The following is a 23,441-nucleotide window of genomic DNA, read 5'->3' on the forward strand; positions in this document are numbered from 1 at the left end:
TGGGCGCCGGCCCCGCCCCGGGGCGGCCCCGCGGGGGTCGCGGGGGGAAGTCTCCCCCTTCCCGGGGCTCGTCCCACCGGCCTCCTGCCCGCCCGGAGCCCGCTCGGGCGTGCTTGGAGCGCGGTTGTGGCAGGACGGAGCTCAGCCGTCGAGGTGGGCTGGAGCAGCCGGACCCCGCAGCCCTTCCCGCTTCGGAAGAGCCGTGCGTCCCTTGCAGACGACCTTTAAAGTTTCAAACCTCCCCGAACGAAGGCAAAAGTACTGGAGGGAAACGTGAGACTTCAGAGAAGTAGGGGGGGGGGGGGGGGGGGGGGGGGAAGGAATTTTCTAAATCTTGTGACTCTCCTCCTCAGTTTATGGAGGCAGAGCAGCAGCAAGCAGAGTTCTCTCACCTTCTCATTCCTCACAGCCCTCGGGAGGGCTTCCCTCACCAGAATGAAGAGCCGCAGGATGAAGATGGACAGAAACCTGCATCGTCTTCCTCCTGTAATATTAATCAGAGAAACGGTAGAGTTCAAGGTCTCCGTGCTGATAGAACATCATATTCACGGGAGCACTGCTTGGGATTAGATTTGATTTGAACGTCACCTGTGTATTCACCTGCAGTGATTTTGGGCACCTGGGGCTGGGCTGTGTGTCTCCATGTGTGCTCCCAGAATCATTATTGTCTCCTTTGAGACCCCCTACAGACAGTTTTTTCCAGGTTGCATTTGATTCAATATGTACATATTTCAATTTTATTCACTTACTATTTGCTTTAGAGAGGCTCTCAGAAGCAGCTAAAAAGGCTTAAAAAAATTATTTATTGTTTGCCCTGAGCAGGTTCCTATTTGATCTGAGGGGGAAAATACCCTGAAGAACTGAGCTGTGTTTTACTCAGGAATTCTTTCAGGGAGATCACACAGCACTGTCCAGCTTTTCCAGTGTGCAAAGAAAAAGGAGATGCTGTAAAGCTGATGTGTTTAAACAGCAGCATGGAAGCACCTCAGTTCAGGGATTCCCTGGATAGAGCCTGGGATCATATTTGGACCTCAGAAAAATTATCGTCAAGATCTTAATGCAACAGCAAGGCCAAAAGTACCCCCTGACATTGCTCAGGTGTGGAACCTCAGCATGGGAGAGGAACTCACTAGGTAATGACATGGAAAAGTCTAGATTTTTATAGGACACCTGCCCAAGTCCCTTGCAGGCAAGACCAGAGTCACTCCACAGATTTCTCTATCTGTCCTTTCCTCACCACCAAAAGTAATGCCTTGCCTTGGGGTGAGGGCTCCCCCATGGAACTCCTCCTGCACTCTCTTCTTCCCAGCATTTCCCACCATGGCTCCTTGGCAGTGGTGGCCTCCTGTGCCCCATGGGAGCTGCCTGACCTTCTGTGTGGGATGAGGTCATCTGGCGCTGCTCCATGATATGAAGATCACTTTTTGGCCCCGTCTGTCTTCCCAGGACCCAGAACCCATCTGTCCCAGATCAGCAGCATCCTGATCCAGGTTTTTAGAAAAGAGATGTTCATCAGTTTCTATCATGGTTTGTAACCCAGCTCTGGAAACCACCACCATGGCTGATAACCAACAAGATCCCTTGGTAGTATGATCATGACACCTGGTTTCTTACTAAGAAACATTTTTAACAAAACTAACTTAAGAGGAAACACTATCCATGTTTTGCAATATTTTGCAACAGGAAGCACCCGGCCATTTCGCAGCGATGGAGACAGTGAGATTTTATGGGATTGGATGCAAAGCTCAGGGCACTGAGAAGAGCTTCTCATAGCTGGTTCTCCCCATGCCCTCTCAGGAGAAAGAGCAGGCGAGAAGTGACACCTTATTTAAACTACCAGTATTTATTCAGCATCTCACACAACGCCAGTGAAACCAGGTGCCCAGGTTGGAGAGAAAAAAGGAGCTTAAAGGGCTCTCACAAGAGCTCATTGTTACCTGTGCATGAGGACGTGGATGATATGTGTCCATCCTTGTCATCCCATGTGGTTTCAGTGCTGGCAGAGAGAGGTTTTGATTTCACACAGCAGCAGAACATAGCTGCACAGGGGGGAAAAAGGAGCAGAGACAATAGATTCCTGTTTGCACCAGCTATGTCTTTGCTCCCCCCACAAAACCCTCTACTGAAATACCCTATGGATACAGAGGCCACCTCATCAATGCACAGCTTAGCTGGTCTGCCCTGCCTCAAGTATTGCACAAAATGGGTTTACGGTTCTTAGGGGTGGAATTGCAAAATTTAGCTCAAAGTGACTGGAACCAGGTAAATCCCAGCCTGCAGTGAGGATGTGGCCATCCTCACTGCTGTGTGCCTAAAATGTGTTCAGCTTCTCCAATTGCTTTAGGTGACTCAGTAAAGCCTGAGTGAGAAAAAAACCAAACTAAACAAAAACCGGCTCAGAACAATTTTTATTCATCCAGTTGGACTTTCTGTGGAACACTGTAAATTTGAGGAGCATATTGAACTGTGGATCTGTTGGCATCAGTATTAAAACAACACACTGAAGATAGCTGCTGTGTGTGCAGCTCATGTACCAAACTCAGCAACCACTCTGCCTTGGCTTATTTCCTTAGAGGAATAAATAAGAATTAAAGGTAGGCAGTATTTTAAAAAAGTAATAGACACTTTTGATTGAGGACTTCGGCTTCAGCTTTGCACTGTGCAGTAACACTCAAGGTCAAAGAGCTCAAATCTGTGTTTTGAAAAGCTTAAAAAGAAAAGCAAGTGTGTTCACCCTGACCACAGATGCACTTGGCTCTTAAATGAATGTGCTTCAGTAAGTGCCTTGAGGCTGGAAGCATTTGCACTACCATTGCCTGGCCCTGCTGTGGGTCAAGGAAGCTGAGGACACCAGCAATGCTGTTTTATTTAACTGATATTGATAATCAATTAATAAATGGCAATTTTTGCCAAGTAAAGAGCAAAATAAGGAGCATGTGGCCAAACCCCAGGCTGGGCTAGCTTTGTAGAAAGGCTTAATCAGGCAATTGTACATGGGAAAGCATGGATAAAAGTGCAGATTGCTGATCTGGAAATGGAAATAAGGGGCAGCTGACAAATGCCTCATTCTTTGGGCCAGACTCAAAATACTGATGTGAAATGAAACATTTGGGTTTCCATGGACAGACTAGAGAACAAAAAAACCAAACCCAACATTTGAATTTGTGGTATGACTTTGCTCCTCCCCTTTACAGAAGAAAATTACAAATACATGAAGACACAGATAAATGGAAATAATTTTCCTCATCAAATGGCTTCAGCTTCCCTCAGCTTTGCACTGACTGGAGACACTGAGGAAGACAACACTGGCACCATCAGCACTTCATCCAGGTGTTTCACAGGTGGTTTGGGTCCTGCATGGGTCCTGCAGAGAGCCCCAGCCTGGATCCTCATGTGCCCCATTTTCCCCAGACCCTGATGCACACCAGGGTGGTGGGAGGCGGCTGTGCTGGCCGTGCTGCTGTGCACAGCTGGGGCTGCCGAGGGTGCAGATGATGCTCTTCTGCCCGGCACGAGGTCTGAGCGTCCCAGCAAAGGAAAACGATGCAGAAGCAGTGAAAGGTAAACTGAAAGGAAATCAAAGTGGAAATAATACAGCCAGTGAAGCCCCCTACCATTCCTACCATTTCTTGGAAATCAAGTCAGAGATGAAGCTGTCTGCTGCAGAAAAGAAACAGACTCTTCTTTCCAACCCGCCCTCAGATAGGTACAAGCTGCTTATTAGCAGCAGACCCCCACTTTCCAAAAAGGATGCCCTTCTCTTGCCCCTCCTTCCATCTCGCTCCCTCCCTCTGCCTGACAAATCCCACATTCCTGTTCTGGGCTAGATCCTGGATCCGTCTTTCTGGCTTGGGTGGTGCAGAGTGTGTGGGTTCAGGGTGCAAAGAGGTGCAATGACAGTTCAGGTTGGGTACTGATGGATGTGGTGTGACACAAAGACTACCATCCCACAGATATTTCCATCCATAGATTCCCACCAAGGCCAAGTTTTTCCAGCCTTCCCAGCCAGCCCTCCAAGCTGTGAGGCTTCAGTCCTCTGTCATCTTCTTCATTTTGGACCAGCAATGGGATCCCTTGAGTGTTATAAGGAAGTAGCCAACCCCCTCCCACAAAGATTCCACTGAAATGAGGGATCAGGACTCAGGCCATCAGAAGGGATCTGAGATTTCCCAAAGGAAAGGCTGATATTTCCCCCAGCTGCATGCTGCTCAATGCTACCCAGGGACTGCAGTCTCAGTTACAGTTCATGACTTCCATTATTTCAGTCTTTGGCTAGAATTTAATGTTGTCCAAATAAAGCTTGGGCTGTGCAGCCTCCACAGCACTCTCCTCTACCCTCTGCTGGGTCTTACCCACCTAAGCAAATAGGAAGGGAAGGAGGCATTCCAGGAATGATGCTAAACAGAGATTACAGTGTTAACTCGACTCCTCCATTCAGTGAAACCAAATTGGATTTGCCAAGCTGGCAGCCCCTCTCCTGCCTTCCCTGCTGGTACCAATCTAATTAAATACTCTTTCTCCCACACAGTTTTTTTCTCCTCAGTTTAACTTACTGGAAAAGCAGAAAAAAACAGGCTCTAAAGGATTGGGTTTGGGGTCAGCTGGCAGAACTCATCACAAACTGCCAAAGCAGCATCAGCACAGAGGCATCAGAGCAAAGACCTCAACACATGGCTGGGAGGGACCATGGCACCATATCTGCTTTTCCATGCAGGCTTCCTGAACATGGGCACTTGGAATCTGCATCTAATAAAACCCTAGGAGAGCTGATGTAGAGTGGCTTTCTAACTGGGAAGAGACTCTATCTGCAGGAGCCTCTTCACTTTGCTGTGGGATACAGCATAAGAAATTAGGTCCTGTAATAACAGATCCCTCGTAATGGCACCTTCATCTTCTGTGCAGAGACTCACAGATTGTTTTCTCTCTGCTCAAAAACAGAGGGTCTCACTGTTCAGCTTCTTGATGAGCATCGTTGCTCTCACAGCGATTTCTCTTTGATACTTGGCATGAAGGGAATTTGCACTCCCAGGACAGTTGCAGTCCCTGCCCCTGCAGGATCTCCCTGATGCAGCAGGAGCAACCATGGGTGAGAGGGTTCAGGGAGGGGGAGAGCTGGCATCCTGGTCTAGGTTCCTGCCCAAGCAAGTGCCTCCTCCCAAGGACCACCTTGACCCTGGCTGCGTACTGATGGAGAACTGACAGCTCTGTCCCAGATTCAGAGGAAAAAAACATTTTATCAGGAGCTCAGCCATTGCCCTGCCTCAGTCTTTCTCTACCAGCTGGGATTTCTCCTCTCCTCATCACATGGGACCCTGGAACCTCCAGGGCACTTCACAATCCCAAGGGGCACTTGGATGCAACCCCCCCACCAGGCTGCTTTCTATGGACTTGCCATCAGCTTTCACACTATTTGATTTGTTTCCCTGTTCTGCAGATCACCCTGAGGCCTCACTTCTGCATTTCTTCACCCATTCAGATGCCTGTTCCCAGGTCTCTGAACACATGAATTCTGTGCAGCTCTGGAAAACTGCCCTCCAGAGCTGGAGAAATCTGTTTCAGGATGGGAAAAGAAGACTTCCACGGGCAATGATCAGAGGAACATTTTAAGCTGCCAGTCACTGGCAGTGCCTGCTGAAACAAGGTGCCATCATGGCCTGAGGAGCAGGGAGCACTGTCTGTTTGGTGAAGCTGCTTGCACTCAACTAAAAATTAATGCACCCCTCTCTGCCCTCAAGAGAAGACACCCCAGCTGCTGTGGGGCCCTGCCCTGCCTGTGGTCAGGAGGCTTTGGAAATGTTGGACACCAGTGGAGGATGGCTCAGGTGGCTCTAGAGGCACTTGCTATGGTGCTGGTGGGATGCTCCTGTTGAGAGGAGGCATGAGGAACTGCAGGAGGACAGGCACAGAGATGGATAGGAAAGCTGTGAAGGTGCCTGGCAGATCTTCCTATGATCCCTTCTTTCCAGGATGGAGAGCTCCTACATCACAAGGAAAGAGAAGATTGGCACCATGTGTTTATGTTGTGATTTTCATCCTCTCAGTTTTCTTAGGATGGGAAAAGACCACTCTGCTTTCCAGGCCTGATCAGTAGGAATAGGGCATTAAATGATGATAGTGTGTTACTTACTTTCACTGTTTGTTACAAGATCCTCTGGCTCCTGGCTCCCAGAGAAGCAAAGGACAGTGTTTGTACCTGAAACCTTCCCTAAGCTTCAGCACAAGCAGAGAATAATCTCCAGAGGTGGGATTCAGGCACAGCCCACCCAGTATTAGCATCCCTGGCCGTGGGGAAAGCATCACACCTCTCATGCCTTTCAAACAGGAGCAGAGCCTTCTGGTATTTTCCCAAAAATTATTCTCAGTACCTTTTTTTGTTTGCAATTGGAGAGAGAAATCATCTCCACATTAATCAATTAATAAGCAGTGGTGGTGAGAGCTCGTGCTGGTGGCAGCTCTCAGCTAAGTGTGTTGGGTTGTGCAGATTTGTGACTAATGGGCCACATTAATTCCCAAATTGTTTCAGCCCGGATGGTTGGCTCTGGCAGAGAGGGAAGATTTAGGATGATTGCAGTTCCCATCTTAGGAAACAGCTATTTACTGTTGTTACTGCACATGAGGGAATACTTTAAAAAGCTCAAAATCTATCATTCAGATTTTAACCTCCTTTAGCAGGGAGTGGAAAGTAGGTCCTGCAGCTGTGGTACAGAGCTGAGTTCACACTGGAGCCTGGCAGGCAGCCACAGCCCTTCTTCAGCACCTCTCAGAGGGGGAGGTGCTCCCATTGTGTATATCATGGGTGAAATTCCTTAATGGCAAAACCTGAAAACCAGATTTAAGAGCAGAAAAGAGCAGAGCAGCTCCCTCCAGGAGAGCTTTTTTGCCCCCTTTTCCTAAAGGTGGATCAGTTAGATGCAGCTCTGAACTGAGATGCTCATGGTCAGACCCCTCCTGTAGAGGGATTCCTTGTGGAATATAGGATACCCCAGGAGGGCTTGGGCATCCCAGGGCTGTTGCAGAAGTACCCCTGACAGGGCCCCAGGCTGAAGATAGGCTTGCAAGGCACCTGCTAGCCAGCAGCCTTGAACAGCCTTGGGAAAAGGTATACACTGGTCAGCTCCCCCGCTGCTTAGAGGCTTTCTCATGGGAAAGGGGCGTGAACTTTGGAAAAGGTATAACTTGGAGTAACTGAATAATAAAACTGGAGCATGATGCTCAAATCGTATCGGTGTTCGTATCATGACTCTGGCTGGATTCCCCTGCTCCCGGGACCCCCCCCGCTACACCCTCCCAGGGCAGCATTTCTACCTGGGTGACCAGAGCTGCTGGTCCTTCCCTCTTGTTTGCTCATACAGTATGTACGTGTGCTTATGTGCATGGGGGGAAGCAGAGGGCCTTGCTGTCACCTCAGATGCTGCCACCCCTTCGCTGTCACCCCTAAATATGGTGAAGGCAACATGCAGCTGCTGTCTTGTCTGACACCAGTCATGGTCCAGGTACCAAAAGCCATAGTGTCAGGCATAACCCCAGCTGGAGCCTCTGAGCCCTTTCTGTGTGATCAGACGGCACAGCACAGCACTGTGGAGATGCCCTCAGCTGCAAGGGGAATGCCAGCAGCATGGCTGGGAGGCAGGCCACCTCTTTTCCCATGCCAAACTCTGCCAGCACAGCTGGAGGTGCTCAGGCAGCACCAGGGTGTGACAGGAAGGAACACAGGGTGTGGGTGGTACTCAAAGACACTGGATGCCCTGGGAGAACAAGTAGCAGCCCTTTCCTTCAGCAGTACCTCTACTGGGTCCCTGTTCAGTCTCCCAGGAACTCCAGGGATCCTTGCCACTGGCAGCCCACCAAAGCAGCTGAACACGGCTTCTGGGCTCTGTCCCTCACCCTCCCAGAGAAGCACATGGGCCAGGATAGGCAGGGATCACAGGAGGCCAACCACAGAGCAGCTCAGGCAGCAGGAGGAAACAAGAGAAATGAGGGTCCTGCCAGCTGCACACCTGCTTGGACGGCCTGCAGCTCATGGAAAAGCAGCGCCCCTCCTGCTCTGCAAGGATCCCCCCAACCTCCCAACTTGGCTTGGCACCAGGGCACAGCGGCTGTTCCCCTCCTGAAACACACTGGCACCTACCCATGGCCTCTACGGGCCCAAGATACTGAAAATAAAAGTCATTATTCCTTAAATGCAGAAGACGTACAAGAAGGGTGCTCTGGATGCAACGTGAATTCTTTGCATTCGGGCTGATAGTGCTGGGTGTGCCAGGCAGAAAGAGAGTAAAGAAATGAAAACCATCACTCCTCCCCACACCCAAAGCCACGCACACACAAAGCCAAACCCCAGATCTTCAAGAGCTCTCACTAGCACTCCCTTAAAGTTGTTTCTCCACCACTCAGCCTGCCCACAACACACTGATGGCTGGAATAAAGACTGGAATGGCTTTCTGTAACTAATACGGAAAAACACTGATGTGCAATGAAATCCTTATACTCAGCAATCAAATGTTACAGCACTAAAGCTTTTCTTCTTCTTAACAGCACAAACACATGCTTTGTCTACAGCTTTTGAGACATCCCCGTCTTTGGTTTTCCGATAGCAGGGTGATGGGCACACACTGCTGCCGTGGTTCCTCACAGCAGGACCAGAACAGTACCTCAGATGACTGATGAGGAGGACATCAAGCACAGGTAAAATTCTCAGCAACTAACTGCTCTGGAAGGTAGAGATTATATAAAATTTTTGTCTTAATTAATACCACAACCCTTGCTGTTAATTTTCTTAAATTCACAAAACCAATAATTAGAGCAACCCTTCTTGCATACTTACACTTCTCAGACAGTTGCCTTTTATAGGTCCTAGAGGAATAAAAATTGCAGTTTATTTATGAATAAATTAACTTTCATTTCTAATACAGGTATTTCAAGTTTTCCTTTGCAATTTGTCTTTTGTTCTTACTGATGCCAAATAAATCAAGAGTATCTATGTGAATATGAAGACGCTGTCTCAATGATTTTAGATAAATGCATTATTTCAAGCCAGGGCAAACCCCAAGAAGAAACCCCCAGCCTTCAGGACCTCTTTCCCACCACCTTGTAGCTGACTTTTGAGATGTAAACCTCTACCAAGTGCTTCTAAGATGTTTTGTTTCGACTTAGCAGCCCTTTATAGTGCAACAGGAGAAGTGGATACAGCAGGCATGTGCACAGGGATCAGACAGAACGTTATCAGATGGGCACGTATCTGAGCACTTCTGTCCAGTCAAGAAGCCACAAAAGGGCCAGAAAAATTGCTCTTGGGAGAGAGTTACCAACCAATTTTAATCTGTCCTACTGGACCAAAACTGAGAATTTAGATAGCAGGTGTTTCTGGCTCACATGAAGGCTACTTTGGTGAAGATTCCAAGGGAGGAGAATAGTAAAGAGATCTTCCTTCAGTAGTTTTATGATGTGTATGTGTCCCGTTCAGCTGGAACAGGCACTTTACTAGAAGCAGAAAAATTATGCAGGTTTTGTCTTAACTGCACACTTTGCCTACCTGACCCAATGTCAGCATTCAAACAGCAGAGACCATCAGACCACAAACAGGGCTGTAAAAACAAAGACTAGTATTTCAGTTGTAAAATCATTTTTTTATTGTTACAAATATACATATGAATAAAATCCCTTCAACCTGTAATGTAAGTGGGTAGCTGTGAAATTTGCATCCCCTCCCTCAAAGCTGAAATATTTTTACAGATGTCGAACTATGTTTCTCATAGAATTACACATTGAAAGGAAGCTAATATGCAGACAGAACCGAGGAAGGCCTCCAGAAAACACCAATATTAATAAAATTTCAATTGCCCTCATTCCAATCAACTATATACATTAATATACGAATGTGGAAGCATACCATGGTTATACATAATCCAAATCCTTCTCTGTTGTGCTTTCTGACAGTACACAAATGTAAGCATTGGAGCTTTATGTACAGTGGGAGAACAGGAAGAAAGAAGCTCCCTATGGGAGAATGTAAAAACCATACCCAAGCATTTAATATATATAATCTATACAAATTATTTTATTAGTGTGCTCTTTTAATATAATTACAATGTGCAATTGCATACCGCAAGAATATATTTATATGTAAGTCACGTGCAGATCTGACACATTTACATTCAGCAGTACAACACATTACCTGCTGTACAGTGTATTAGTGTAAGACAGTGTCCAGTTAATTTGCTTTGCTTTCTAAATGCCCTAATGCAGGGCACTCTTTGTAGCTGCTTCAGAGAAGTTCAAGTAGAATACACGAAAGAATGGCTGGCTTTAGCCAAAGGCATGGAAAGGAATGTCTGCACTGTACAGACCAGAAATTAAGGACCGAATCAATGCCAGGTGTACTGTAAATCATGATTGGAAGATCAGGTTTTCTGCATGGAAATGTACCTGTGGTGAAAGAGCAGCTGACTAAAAGGGCTGTTGATTGCTGAAACCCGATTGTTATAAAAAGCTCTTGCGCTACAAAGCACTTGTACTGATTGCTAAACAAAAATAAAATCTTTATCTGCTTCTTCGCCAGAGTCACTGGACTTGCTTCCCTGATGGCCGTCTTTACTTAAGGACCTCTGCTTCAGTTCCTGGAACTCATGAGACTGCTGCCCAGGGCTTCTTTTTGCAGCTGCATAAAACAGAAATAGGTCTTACTAATGACTGCAGAAGAGAGAGGAAGAAGACAAAAAAATAACAATAAAAAAGTCATTAATGCGCATGGGACCTACTCCTGACCTCACTGAATTAATTTGCACTAGTAGGAGTAGCATAGGTCCATTAATTCTTCAAGCCAGAAAAAGGTGAGAAGAGAGAGTGAGCAAGCTTTATTCCACTGTTGGTTGGCAAGCAGGCAAACTTGAAACATGACACTTAGTACTTCATTGTGGCATGGATAAACGTTACGGTTAGAAATGGCCTGGAGATTTTCTTCTCATCACACCACTTCCAAACCAAAACAGCATGCTTTTTTCCAGCTGGGATGGATCTCAGGCAGTGCACTCCTGGCTGCTCAGGTGGATGTGCCTGCTGGGCACCCCTCAGACCAGTGATGCACATCTCAGGCAGGCCTGTCTCCCTAGCAGGACACATCTATGTTCTCCCTTTTGACTCAGCAGCTTTGATCACAACAGACACTCACCTCAGCATCCAAGTTACACAAACTGCTTCTCCCTGACCCTACACTGCCAGGTCCCAATGTCCTCTCTATCTCCTAACAGGAGGGACACCCATGGCTCTGAGCTCAACCATCTTTTCTTCCAGATGAGACCACAGGCTCTGCACCTTGCTATGGTCAGGAATGGGGAAAGCAGGAGGGCATACCCACTTCCCACAATCTAAATGCAAACATTTTGTTCACCCAGCACTCAGACATCTCCATAAAGCCAGGCCTTTCTCCAAACCTATAAGCTTCAAAATAAACTGGAAAAGAAGGTTGTAAACCTTGTTGAGATTCCTGATCTAAGCAGTGGCCTATAACTGCTATGGTAACAAGATGGTTATACACATCAACCAGGGTGACCTTACCCAAGGACTGACAGCACTAGAAATCTCATACTTGCACTTAAAATGAAACTTTAAACACAGTGGCCCTTAAATGTGACCTTGTTGCAAGTCAACCTCATTCCACCCCCACAAAATTAAATGTTGCCATTACAAGACCTTTGCTCCACCATTTTAGGTAAGGATGGTCGGCTTTGGTTCACACTGATCTTTGTGCCTGACCACTTCTGTGAATCCCTCTCTAGACAAGACGCCAGGAGGTGCTGTGGCCATGCAGCACCACCTCTCCTTCCCCATGTACCACTCACCTGTAGCCTCACCACTGCAAGGGACAGCCTGCCCTGTCACCAGCACGCAGCTCCAGCCAAGCAGCAGCCTGCCACTGACCATCTCTGTGGCCACTCCTAATTGTGGCAGGCTGTGTTAGAGACTGCCAGGAATGTGGGAAGTGCAGAGAGGGATCCCAAGGCAGCCAAATATTTCTCCTGAGTCCAAAATACCTGTTTTCTCATCTGTGCTAGCCAAAATATATGAGGAAATGAGAGCCAGCAGCTATACGCTCACTGCATTCTTATCCTGGCTTTGCAAGCTGGGAAACAGGAAGGGATTTTGAGAAAGGTTTTTAAAGCCATTTCATAGAATTGGAGAGGATGATGATGCTGAAATCCTGTAAAAAATATTCAGGCATTTCCACCTTCCAAAACACCACTGCTTTTCAAAGAAATAGGTGCCTGGAAATTTTTTGAGTCATCCTTGACCCCAGTACCTGGTCTTTGTCTGGCCTTCATTGACTCTTCAAACAAAACCCAAAACACATCCTGCAGCAGCCATTTTAGTTTATGGCCTGATAAATATAGGCAAGTAGTTTGCCCCATAAATGACTGAAAGATGTATCAGGCATTTAAGTCCACATAGTGCAAGCAGGCTTCTGCCAGAAGAACTTACCCTTGCCTCAATGAAACCATACACAGGTGACCTGCAGGATCCTGTCTATGGCAGGATCCCACCTTTCAAAACATACTTTATCAGAGAGGTATCTCAGAATGAACTAAAATATAATAATTTCATTATGATAGGGAGGGGAGATTCCCAGTTTGGATGGACTAAGTTTGATTCTACAATATGAAAAGGAAATCAGTTTATAAATTTTGGGCTGAGGAAGGGTTATGTGATGTCTTATAAATAGAAAAACTGTGGGTAAATGGAGTTGCATAAGATATTCAAACATACAATTAAAATACTTTAGAAAAAAGTAATTTTGAACAACTATTTAAACCAACCAGTTAAGAGATAAAGAGAAACATGTAAACATATACCATTTGAGAACAGGAGATTTATATTTTAAAAGCACATAAAGGAACCAAACATTTTTACAGCCTACTGAATGAGCTCACTGTAAGTCAAAGCTGCTCCTCAATGCAGCACCATGCTGGGCTTGGGTTCTTTAGGTGGTGATTTTGTTTGCTTTTGCAACTGAAAAGCAAAGTAACAATACATAATCCAATTTACCCAGTTCTCAAATGGTTTTGAGAGTGATGCACTGAAACTGGCACTAACAATATTCAAGCTGAAATGTATTTTGAAACACTGAAGTGCATGATCTTAGAAAGGATAGGTGTGCAAGCACAGCAAGCAGCAGCCAGACTACCTGCAGCGTGCCAGTGTTGCTGCACTGAGCAGTCACAGGTTGTAGTGAGTGCTCCTCTGCAGAGGGGCTGCTTGTGCTAGATGGGACTGGTCACTGGAGTTGCCACAAAGGAAAAATGCACACACGTCTTATCTGGAAATTTTTTCATGCCATGTAAATCCCATGGGGGCAGAAAGACGATTAGAACCCCATGAGATTTTTACCTTTCTCATAATAACAAATGACAAACTCACACTCTTCTGTGGCTTCTTTGCTATTACCATTTATTAACAATTGTTGGTGCCAGTTATCAAGTACCATCTTGATGAAAAATGAAAACTTCTAACCAGAAGTTGGCTGTGCCATCCTCTGCCCAAGCACATTAGCTTCCTCTTCTGCACTGGTAGAATACTGCCCCGGAGTGGTTTTCACGCTGCCAGATGGTTTGGCACAGTCAAGTGCTGCCTCTCTTTTTTGACAATCTCCTGTTTGCTCTAGCAAGGAAAAGGATTCATTTATACTCCTAAGCTGTTCTGCAGGCCCATGTACATAAGGTAGTATGAAAAGTTTCACTTATCCAACCCATTTAATCAATTATTCAGAGGGCAGTAATCAGTATGCCAGTTGCTTGCTTAAATGTAGCACAGATATCTTGGGGTGTTGGTAACTGCAGCCTGATCTCACAGCTGCACAGTGCAAAGAGGTGTATTTGCAGATTGTCCCATGAAGTACAGTTAAAGTCATCAACATAAAGCAACTTTATAATCAAATATCATCTAACATGTAGCTTTATTTCACAGGAGATATGATTTTTTTGCTAACTCAGACAGATTTGCAGTGATTTACCAGTTGCAGAAATGAATTGAACATGCTAGCCTGAAGTGAGGTAGAAAGCAAGGACAGAGGAATGGCTGAGCGAGGAAGTAGGACAGTAATGAATAAAAAAGAAAACATGAAAAGGAAAAAAAATAAAATGAACAGAATTTACTCTTTCCCAAATAATTTTATGCAAAGCACAGCAGCCCATTAAGAACCTGGCAAGTTAAACTATTGTCAATAAAATATGTAGAGTGCCATGTAGAACCAAACAGAAAATCCTGTGTTTGGCTAATTTGACTGGAGGTTTAAAGGGAGCAAGGAGTAAGAAAGCACAGTGCCTGACTCCTGTTGCTTTTGGCAACATGGATCATTCTGAATGATGGCAGTGGGCTTTGTAGGCAGCACAACTTCTCAGTCTTCACAACCCAGCCTTACATAGCTGCCTCGACTCGCTTGTCCCCCATTCTACTCTGTGAAAATCTGCTGTCAGAATGTGAAAGACACCGCTTTGTTTCACAGTTTAAGTGATGGGAACCACCTTACATGTCTTTCTTGAGGAGAGACCTCAAGGAAGGAAGACATCACCCCCAGACTTCAAACATCATCACTTGTGCCAGTTAACACCATGCTGAGCAACATTTCTGTAACTACTTCTCCACATATCCTGTGCTATCAGAGGATGCTTTAGCTCTTCTAAGAGCCAACTCAGGGCATGAAAATGCATCAGCAAAGGTAGAAATACAGTGCACACATGAAAATCAACAAAGAGAAGAGAGCAGCCTACTGTTGTGCATAAAAGATAAAAGGCACCAAGCCTTGCCCTGGCACACAGAGACTTATTGCCTGAGGAGGGGGAGGTGAACTCAGCCACATGCAGAGGCCCCACAGAAAAGAAAACAGAGCAGTGGGCTGGCTGCAAGGAACCAAGTCATGGCTGCTTGCCTGAAAATGTGCTGAAACCACAGAGCTGCATTTCACATTATTGTGTGACCAGGATCAACCAGCATCTTAGTTCAGACCAAACGAACCATAAATATATACCTTAATTGTCCCTTAATTGTTCAGTTACAGTACTAATACCCAGGGATTAATTGTTCACTTGGTTTGGTCAAAGGAAGATGGGGGGAGGAGATGCTGAATAGGTGACCAGATACATTTTCCTCGTGCTTTTCACCTTTAAATGGCTAACGCTCTTCCCTTCCAAGTGAAAACAAATCAGGGGACAATGATGCATAAAATTTCACTAGAAGACACCAGTTATACAAACACTCCTACCTTCTTGAGAAAATGATCTGACTGAGGGGCTGCTCTGACCATCCTTTTCTTTATCAGAAGGAACTTTCTTCAGCACTGGAGGAAGCAGGGCAACTTTTGGGGAACTGGGGCCGGAGGGAGACTCTGGAGCATCCTCTGTGGAGTACCACAAACAAAAGGGTGAGAAGGAGAAATTGTATCTGCACTGAAGCTCACAGAAACAGTGCTGTTTATGATGGGCCAAACCTCAACACAATACACAAACAAGAAATAGCCAGAACCTGAGTCAGAAAAAGAAGGATTCAGGAATTTACATTATGACAAGAGAACAAGTTATATGGACCTCAGTCCAGGGGAAAGACTTTTAGCAGTCAAAGAGAATATCTCAATTGCAGCATTTTTCATGTGTGCTGTTATTGTAGTGCAAATAGAAAGCTGATGGGACCAAGGGATTTACCTGCAAGACATAGGTATGCAATTTGTAAAGAACAGCTGAAAAAAATTTGGATTTTTTTTGGAAATATTTGTTCTAGTTATATTTTTATTGTCCTGAAACATAATGAACTGATCACTTTAGATGTCCTGTTTCACAATTATAAGGCCTAAGAGTGAACCAGGGAAACAAATTACATAAGCCTTACAGAACTCTGTACTTCCACAAATGACTTCCCAGAGCAAAACACAAGGGCATCCATAAAGACTTGCTAAAAAGAAAAAATACTTCTCTCTTCTGTATTGTAAGGAAATCTGGAACTGAAATTCAAATCCATAGTTTAAAACCATCTTGTTATCTTGATATCTTGTTTCTCTAAAAGGCTGGATATGGATAATGTAAGGCAAGTTGACTATTATCTTTACAGTCCTTACAGGAAGACCTTTTCAGTCTTACACTAGACAGCCCTCATTTGGATAGTAGGGAAGTAGGTTACTTAAACTGCTGCTAAGTTTGCTTCTCAAGGAGTTAACAGTGGCATATGTACACAACAGAGGAACTAGGAAGATACATTAAGCATTGACAGAAGAAAAAATGGAGCTCAGAGTATCACCTGTATTGCACAAAGAGTTAATTCAGTTGCATACTAGAAATTAATATAAATTTATCTCTGCTGAGGAGCCACCATGAAGAATGAATCATTTCACTTTCAGCACAGGAAAGCAATGACCTTCCCAAATGCAATTTGGTACGAACAGATACAACAATTCTTCGACCTTCTCCATGCATTTGATACGCCTGTGAGGCCACTTGCTTGGGGAAGCTCAATATCAACACAAGGAGGAGTACAGTGACCAGCAAACACAGCTAGATATAGACTTTCAGTCTCTAACAATTTGGGGACATCTGAGCTGTGTTCCTTTGCACCCAGATTACTTAGCAAAAATTTGCTACCATTTGTGTGGCCATACTGTTGGAAACAACAGCAATGGCAAGAGCACAGAAAGGATGACTGCTTGGCTTTTTCATCACGTTTCCTGGGCATCCTTAGGCAGTGGGTTACTACAAGTACTAGGACAGAAGTTAGACTGCAACAGAGCTGTGTTGCTTTTATTATTGGCCACAAAACTGGCTTATTATGGGTAAGTATTAATTACTCCCTTGTGTTAAACCCACAGTATGCTCTCTGGGCAGGAAATAGGAGCTGGCAGAAACAGACGGCTCAGGTCCTTCTGATACCTCAGACTTTGACATAACACTGCCTGTTTTACAGATTAAGCACCACTAAATAACCCATGCTTTCCTGTTGCATTTATCTTCATGAGCACCTTACCCGACATCTCTCACTTTGATGACCATTTCTAAAATGGTCAACAAAATAAATGTAAATCCACCTAAAAACTTAAGGTGATTTTGTATGTGAACAACATTCTGCCCACGGGAGTGCAGAGACTAAGTAAGCTCAGGTTTCACATCAAGGGCAGGCAGAAGGCTGTAACATCCCTTTGACTCCTCATCCTTACCAGAAATTCCATCATTCTAAGGTCAACGGTGATTATGGGAAAGTCAAGAGGGCTGCAAGCTGTACTTTGGGAAGAGGGGGGTTGTGACACTGGCCTATTAAACAGCAGAAAGACAAATGCATGGGAGAGCTGCTGAAGCATTTCCCACTACTAGAAGCTTTAAGATGATATCTGGGTAGGAGGCAGTCCCGCAGGATTATAAAAGCACAGTTACAGTTCTTTTCAGTCAAAAGCAATAAGGAAAGAAACGAAGGCTAAACGAGGAAAAAGTAAGAGACAGTTGGTTTGTCCAAGTTATTAAGAATAACAGCACTCGCTTGAGGGGCTAAGAGCAGCCTGCCACAAAACACCAAGGACTTAAGAGCCAGGTGTTTGGAGAAAATACATTCATTTTTGTCAGTGCTACTAAAACTGAGCTTTGATGCTGAAGTGCTCACCTCTTCTGTGAAAGCAGGCTAACTTAAAACAGCTCTGCCACTGCCACTACTGCTTCTCACACTTTACTATTGAGGATCACAGATTAAACCATTCTATATTCAAATTAGGGCAAAAAGGGGTGGAAAAGAAAGATGTAAGTCAAGAGCAAGGCACTGAAGAACCTGTCCCTCTCCATTGAACTTCTGTTCCAGATGTGGCCGTGGGAGTCTCCTCCATAGCCCACACAAACAGCACCCAGAAGCACCCAGAGGTGGGGGTAACAACTGCCCAGAAGAGCTTCTCACCAGTACGAGAAGCAGAGCGTGGTTTCTGTGGCACTGTGGGTCGTCCTGCCAGGCTGGGCTTTGCTGACTGCAGCGGGGGTTTTGGACTAGTCGGTGTATTGGAAGAACTTCTTGCCTTTGCACCAGCTTCTGCCTTTGGTTCAGCTTTTGAGTTTTTTTCTGATGATGCTGAGTCGCCTTTATTCGATGAAAACCGACTCTCTGGAAGGGTCTGCTGTTGTTTAGGCACTGAAATAAAAAGACACATAAAATAAAGTCCGCTGCAACACAGAAGGCTCCATGCACAGGTATACTGGTGTGGAAAATACCACCACAAGCTAACACATGCACTGCTATGTGACAGTGTAAAAAGATCCCTAATGTCTTATTCAAAATCACTGCAAGCAAAGCATCTAAACCTGCTAATTTTGACACATGCTAAGCTTTGTGATTCAATTACCCAAGAGAGCAATTGCATGTCCCCCTTTTTAATGTATTTGGGATGATGGCTAGCTGGACCTTATTCCTCCATCATATTTCTAAGAGCAGATGGCACAGCCTACCTGCTGAGAAAACAGTGATGGATCAGTGGAAAAGGCAGCTCTTGACTGTTTTGTGTCCCTAGAGACAAAAGGTTGGGTTTCCAAGATCAACAGAGAAATCCTGGCCCAGAAAATAAATCCCAAGTGTGTGACCAGCAGGCTAGATCTTTTTATTTGTTGCTTTTAGCAAGCTCTAGAAGAGATTTTGAAACTTAGCCCAGATCAAAGTATTCATTATATAGTATTTTGATTTATCGAATAACACTGTATATGGATTACAGTTTCCACACATTAGTAATTTTACCAATGTGTTTTTTATCCCAAACAAAGACCAAGGTATTTAGAGATAAATTTACAGTGACTTCCAAGCAGTAAGTCTAGCTGTGCAAGCTGGTAGAAAGCCTGCTGGACTCCAGGTTGCTAACAAGCAAAAAGCCTGCCCTACTTTCCTACTCTGCAGCTTTCAGGAGGTTGAAGGCTTATATCTGGCAGTGTCAATGACAATCTTGGAACTTGTAAGTTAGCCTGGGACTTTCAGCAGTTAATCATCTTTAATTTCAGAACAGAATTTCAGACTAATTGAAATGCAGACTGGTAGCCCGGGTACTTGGCAAAACCGAGTGTGTGCTCACAGATGCTGACTTGACCTACCTACCTGCTATTCCCATTCAGAAATCCGACTGAACACGGAAGTGCTGAGCACAGATATTCTAAAGGCAGTGGGAGGGAGGGGAGTGTTTATATAGCTTGTTGCAAGCCAATCTCCAGTATGTTTTTCCAGCCTATGTAGGTGTTTTCCAGCCCAGCTGGAGTTAAACTCTGGCAAACCAGACAGTTGTGTGGCACACAGAGATGAGTGTGAGTGCGTGACACGGAGAGTTTGTGTCTGCGTGCACAAAATACTTTCTTGCTGCAAGTGAAACAGCGGGACACCACCGCCTGCACCTGTGCGTGTGTGCACACAAAAAAAGCAGGCAACATCCACACACAAAGCAAGGAATAAAACCCCCAAAACTTATTCTCCTTCTGCACCACTATCTGTAGTTCTCCTGTAACAATATTCAGCAATTTTCCATTAACTTTCTTTCTTGTCTTCCTGACCTCAGGCTTTCTAACATTATTAGAACATAGTAATTTAAAATAAATTAGCCCCAGCCAAAGACAAACTGTAGTTGCAACAATGAAAAGGAGCCTTGGGGAGCTCTCAAGCAAGAGTGGTAAAGAAACAATGCACAGCTGGAGGCCAAAAGGAAGGGGCAAGCACAGTGCAGTGAGGTGGGGGTGAAATGTGTCATATACAGAGACAGAGACTGGAGAAAAGTTGAGGTCAGACACCCCCAGCTACTCCAATGCCCAAAGTGCAGACTATCCTTGCTCCTCAGACTTCAGTATGCTGTCATCAGGGGACACATACAGTCCATAAGGTCCTCCTCAAAAGACGAGCAGGCTTTAAAAGCACTGATTTATAGATTATGGCATGCTTTGAATATGCTTTTTAAAAAAGCTTTAGAAAGACATAAAACTTCAAAACTGATATTTGAAGTGCTCAGTCAAGATGGCCACATTTGGATTTTGATTTCAGCCTGTTTTTCTAGCCTTGCTTCTGTATGTTTTAGAAATCCTGTGTGCCAGACTTGCAGGATACCACCACTGCTGAGAAATCAGACCTGGATTTCCTAGCTCAGACCACTCCTTTCATGTAGTAAACACAAACCACCAGAGCTGAATCTCTTCTGAAGCCATCACTGGCCAGTCCCAAAAGTATACAGGGAAACCAGTCTGTCGGCTTGTACTCAGGTGGCCGCAGTGTGGCACTGCCATGTCAGGGCCCAGGACTGCGGCTTGACAAGGACACGGAAAGACGAGGTGCAGAGGGAATTGGTGCTGTAAGGACTACAAGGCTGAACACCACTTTGTATACAATGGAGAGTTGCTTTGTGCACATGAGCAGTGTCCAGGGGCCTCCACAGCTTTGCAGACAGCCCTGGCTTCAATCAAACTGGGCAAATCCTGGGAAGAGCCAGCTGCCATTGACTGTGAGTCAGGACTGCTGACAGACTGACAGCACCACAGTCAGCTGAAAGTCAGGACTACTCAAGTTAGTGTGAGCAGACTTAAACCTTGAAAACTGGTCATATTTCCATCCTCAGATATATTGAGCACTTAGTCTTTTTTGTGCACAGACACTTCTGCTGGCTTTGCTGATCCCATTAAAAGCCAGCCTCCTTTCAAAGGCACCCCAGGCACCTGCACCAAGTACTTTCTCTTCTGTGCAACAAGAGTAAAAAGTGAGCCATAAACTCGGCCCTAGAGCTGACTTCATGAACAATGCCATCCATAGCACAAAAACTGAACTTGTTTCTAGTGCTTTTCACATAGTGTAAGCTCCTATTTTGCTTAATCAATTGTAGACATTCAATCTGAAGAGGGAAGTGAGATTTTAGACATCAGGCATTTTGCATTTTCCAGAAAGTTTATACCAGGAAACTTATACTGTACCTGTACCACTTCCATCCAGTCGTTCTGAGCTCACTGTTGTGTCAAAAGACTCTCTGGGAGTTGTGTCATTCCCAAGTTTCTGGAAGAGTAAGAAAAGTTCTCATATTAGTAATATGTCTGCAATGAATACAACTCAGGGGTTCTGTAAAGAAAAACCCCCTAATTTGGGAGCCATGAGGCAGAGAAATCAGTGATAGCAAGAAATGGAGCATTCTCTCTCTTTGTTTCAGATCTTGGAGAGTTAAGTGGGAAGAAAACTACCCTGATTTGTAACTACCACTGCCACATGCCTATTAGAGCTGCAATGACACACTGCCTCCTATGTGATGGGTCTCCTAATGTACAGGAGTTGAAACTGTAGGTGCTAGCTGGAAGCAGCCTTTTCTCCAAAGATAGCTCTGCATCTAAAAACTTCTTGTTTGAAATAAAAACCTTTTTCTGAAGATCCAGATTTTGAGTATGACTGCTGAAGGGATCTTATGCTCTTCTACACAGAACAACAACTTCTTATTTTAGATAAAACTGCAACTACAGAAGTAGGAGTGCTCACATACTTACAGGATTCCTCTAGAAACCAACAGACCTTACTTACTGAAAAGTATTCAAAGCTACTCATCACAAGCACTGCTGGGTGTTCAGCACCTCAAAAGAAAGGGGACTTCTGGTTTATATGCTGATATTTTGCTTAAGTCTTCTACTGTCAAAAACAGGTTTCCTAACATCTTGGCCTCAAAAAAAAAAAAAACCAACAGCAGAGACTTTTGTCATGTCATCGATAAGTGAGCTTGAAACCTGTGTATTCACCAGGAGAAGCTTAGATATGCAGTACTTGTAAAAAAACCAGCCTCCTTTTACTGCCTTACCTGCTAGCAAAGCTTAGGCAGAAGGACAAATGAGAGGATTCAAAAAAAGCACATTGAAGTAGGTGCAGGATATACTAAGAGAGAAAGCCTTATAAAGATAAGACTAGGGATAGAAGTGAGATTTTTTTGAAACTAAGAAAGTAGGGATAGACTTCTGCAGGCAAGCAGCTGCAACCTTGATCTTCATTTGCTATTTCAAGGCAGTTAGTATGGCAGATGACTTAAAGCAAATGATTTACTCTGATGACCACTGCATTTGGTTATATACCCACATGAAAGTCATGTTGACATGTTCAGGTCACTGTTACTACTGCTGCAACACCAACTCTGACTGTCCCATAGCATTCAGGAATCTCCACCACATGCCACACAGTGTACAAACATGATCACTGCCCTTTGGGGGTTATGATCTGAAAGACTGCTAAGTATAGCATGTAGTTAAAAATGGGACAACAGGAAACATAGGAAGGGAGAAAATGGTTACAAGTAGCAGGAGTACATATCTATTACAGAAAAACTGATGCATTTAGAGTGAAAATAGTATTTCAAATACAAGCATAAAGAAATGATCTCTAAACACCCATGCTGGCCATGTGCCTTTCGCTGTGGTGGTAATACGATACAGGCATTTCAAGACAAGACGATTTTAGGGAGTGATGCAGAAGACGTTGTTGGCCTTACAGATTTCCTGATACCTCCACTTTGCTCATGTAATTTCTCAGCTCCTAAAACAAAGCCTCTCTTCAATACAACAAAGAGAATAGAGATGCTGAGTGTTTGCTATTCCTGTGTAAGACCTGGCAGGGTGTCTTGGGGTGACTTTATGATGTGTATCCCATATCACTGCCCTATGCCCAGAAATTAATTCTTGTGCCTTTCTATGCCTTTAAACTGAGCCTGAGAGGGGGAAGGAAAAACTGAGCAAAACTTTTTCAAAGCAGTTTGCAGCTTGTTCAAGGTCACATAGAGATAGTGACTTTTTTTTTTTTTTCCCCAGTCAGCTTTTGGCCAGTTTTTCAGCTTCTTTTCTCTGGAGAGAGACTGAGAGCTGAACCTTTTTTTCTTTCCCTGGACTTTTGGATTTTCTCCCTTTTCTGCTGGACTGCTTCAATATCAGAGCACATCAGGAGGACTTTCCACCGGGCACAGAAGGCCTGGCCTTGGGCCAAACTCCAGCTCTGAGGAGACCAAAGGGAGGACTCTAACACTTTCCCAGGTTTTTCCTCTACAGTGAAAGATTTTATTATTCAGCATTATTTTCCTTTTCCCATGTGTTTGTTAAATAAATAGCTCTTATCTCTTTCACTTTCTTTCGAGGAAAATTTATTTTTCCCGAACCTGGTGGGGGAGGGGTGGTTGTGCCTTCTCTCAGAGGATATATTTTTAAATTTGACCAAACCAGAGCACAGGGTGATGCGGTCTCCCAGTCTCTCCTCTAAGAACAGGTGAACACCTGAAATGGCACACTGCATTAAGGAGGGTGCTATTAGAATAATCATTAAACTTCCTGTACTGTAAAACTATCCTGATACAATGAAGTGCTCTGGACAGATGCTCTCTAGAAGTGCTGTGACTTGTAGGGCCAGAATATTTAGCTATGGTGTCCATATGGACAAAACAAAGTCACCTTCAAAGATAGCAGAAACCATTGGGC

General features: G+C 44.8%; 1 protein-coding gene across 7 annotated transcripts in view; it reads right to left on the reverse strand.

Annotated features, from left to right (window-relative positions):
- Positions 1-9,602: 9,602 nt before the first annotated feature.
- Positions 9,603-23,441, reverse strand: part of CARMIL1 (capping protein regulator and myosin 1 linker 1) — a 194,102-nt gene continuing 180,263 nt past the window's right edge. For 3 of the 7 annotated variants that reach the window (XM_032120370.1, XM_032120380.1, XM_032120359.1), the window contains 5 exons: positions 20,925-21,003; positions 17,905-18,132; positions 15,248-15,382; positions 13,501-13,647; positions 9,603-10,654 (listed from right to left, as the gene is read on the reverse strand). In XM_032120370.1, coding sequence (XP_031976261.1) covers positions 10,518-10,654; positions 13,501-13,647; positions 15,248-15,382; positions 17,905-18,132; positions 20,925-21,003 — 726 coding nt within the window. In that variant the 3' untranslated portion in view covers positions 9,603-10,517. The remainder of the gene's footprint in view (positions 10,655-13,500; positions 13,648-15,247; positions 15,383-17,904; positions 18,133-20,924; positions 21,004-23,441) is intronic. The other 4 variants (XM_032120398.1, XM_032120415.1, XM_032120388.1 and 1 more) reach the window with 3 other exon arrangements.

Source organism: Corvus moneduloides, chromosome 1 (assembly GCF_009650955.1).
Source record: "Corvus moneduloides isolate bCorMon1 chromosome 1, bCorMon1.pri, whole genome shotgun sequence".
In the NCBI taxonomy this organism is placed as follows: Eukaryota; Metazoa; Chordata; class Aves; order Passeriformes; family Corvidae; genus Corvus; species Corvus moneduloides.